This window comes from Etheostoma spectabile, chromosome 15, assembly GCF_008692095.1.
Source record: "Etheostoma spectabile isolate EspeVRDwgs_2016 chromosome 15, UIUC_Espe_1.0, whole genome shotgun sequence".
NCBI classification, from domain to species: Eukaryota; Metazoa; Chordata; class Actinopteri; order Perciformes; family Percidae; genus Etheostoma; species Etheostoma spectabile.
In genome coordinates, this window is record NC_045747.1 from 8,786,316 (window position 1) to 8,787,993 (window position 1,678).

The 1,678-nt window shown below is 39.9% G+C and overlaps 1 protein-coding gene and 1 long non-coding RNA gene across 10 annotated transcripts in view; one reads left to right on the top strand and one right to left on the bottom strand.

Moving 5' to 3' along the window:
- crebbpb (CREB binding lysine acetyltransferase b) overlaps positions 1-1,678 on the bottom strand; it is a 52,944-nt gene that overhangs the window by 18,527 nt on the left and 32,739 nt on the right. For all 9 annotated transcript variants that reach the window (XM_032536939.1, XM_032536946.1, XM_032536943.1 and 6 more), the window contains exon 5: positions 597-710. In XM_032536939.1, the coding sequence (XP_032392830.1) occupies positions 597-710 (114 nt within the window). The remainder of the gene's footprint in view (positions 1-596; positions 711-1,678) is intronic.
- LOC116702634 (uncharacterized) overlaps positions 1-1,678 on the top strand; it is a 37,668-nt gene that overhangs the window by 12,089 nt on the left and 23,901 nt on the right. The gene's annotated exons all lie outside the window — the stretch shown is intronic.

A 1,678-nucleotide genomic window follows, 5' to 3' on the forward strand; every position in this document is an offset into this window, starting at 1 on the left:
TTTTTTTTTTTTAAACATAAAACATCTTTGACTATTGCACACACAAAGAAAATTAAGCAAAAGAATGTCTCCCTGACCAGGCCTCTGTCTAAAATCCCTGCACTGCTCCCTGCTGTGTTGATCGCTGACAGGGAGCACGCTGCCTCTGTGGGGGGATTTAAATCTGTCATAAGGTCTTTTGACCAATCAGAGAGCATGCAGTCCCAAGGCCCTGCCCCCACTGATAGCAAAGCCATGGAGCCCCTCCCCTGGGTGTCAGATTACAGGTCCAGCCTTACTAGAGGAATCCTCTCACTGTTCCAGCTCTTGCATTTAGCGAGCCAGTACAGAGCTTTGGCAGGGAGACACAACCTGCAGGTGGCAGCACTTTATACCACACACACACTTGACTTGGCGAGGCTTGCTGTTGAGTGACAACTGCCTTGTTGAACAGTTTACAAGGTATCAACAATTTTCTTTTCTTTTTTGTTCCAATTGATATTTTAACACCCATAAGAAATTCTTTATTAATGCTCTCTCTTAACTTTTAACTTAACCCATTATTATATGGATTTATTTAGGAATAAGAGCAAAGGGGAGCTGTTGGAGTTACTCACGTTGCTGGTTCCTCTTGTCACTAGCATTCTTCAAAGGCAGGCAGACCGGACAGTCATGCCGCGTACAGTTCTTCCAGTGGGAGATGATCTGTCTGGATGATGCACAGTGAGCCACTGGGGAGATACAAAAGTGAAACAAAGACATATAGTTAGGTGTGGTAATTCAATAAATAAAAGTTAAGTATTTAAAAACGGACACTCAGCACCATGTCAACATAAAATACAGTGCATTCAAAATACAAACTCAACTGCTACAGTACAATGTGCAAATAGCTATGTAAAAGCGATTACACGTGTTGTAAAACCATAAATGCCTCCTTGCATTTACTTTAAGCATATACACAGTAAAAATACAATTGGTCAAAGTTCATCAACCTTGGATGACCACCTTACTAATCACAGCTGTAAGAGGGAAGCTTCTTGCCGTCAGCTTAGACAAGGAAATGGAGTACAACCATAATGACAGTTGGGGGAAAAAAAAAAAAAATTATATTTGCTGATATTGTCAGTCAATAGGGCATTTGGGGCTTAGCGGGTCAAAAGAGTAGAGTGGCTCTATTTTAGCAATTAAACACAAGAGTCAACAAGAGCTCACGGCTTTAAATTATGTGAAACAATAAAACTCAATAAGTGATTAAGTAGCCCTTAAACATCATACTCCCCTATTCTTTTTTAATCAAGGCGTTTAATCATAATAATTCCTCCTGCACTGTCTAACAATAAAGCAATTTGGTTATTTAGTGTTATATTAGGGATGCAAATTTCACAAAACTTCCTTAACTGGTCTTCAGCCATATATTGATCAATAAACAATCTTACTAACAACAATATTGGCGAGCAATTATACAAAGAGCTGAATGCGACAGCTATTTGGCAGCTCGGGTGAACTCAAAACAACTACAAGTCATCAACACCTTTTGCTGAGTTGTTCCAGTGGTAAAGCTACTGGCATTGTGTCCACATCACAGGCTCGGATTATAGTTGCTCACAACACACATGGTGCAGTTAACTCTAGGGCTGCACGATTATGGCCAAAATGATAATCACGATTATGTTGATCAATATTGTGATCACGATTAATT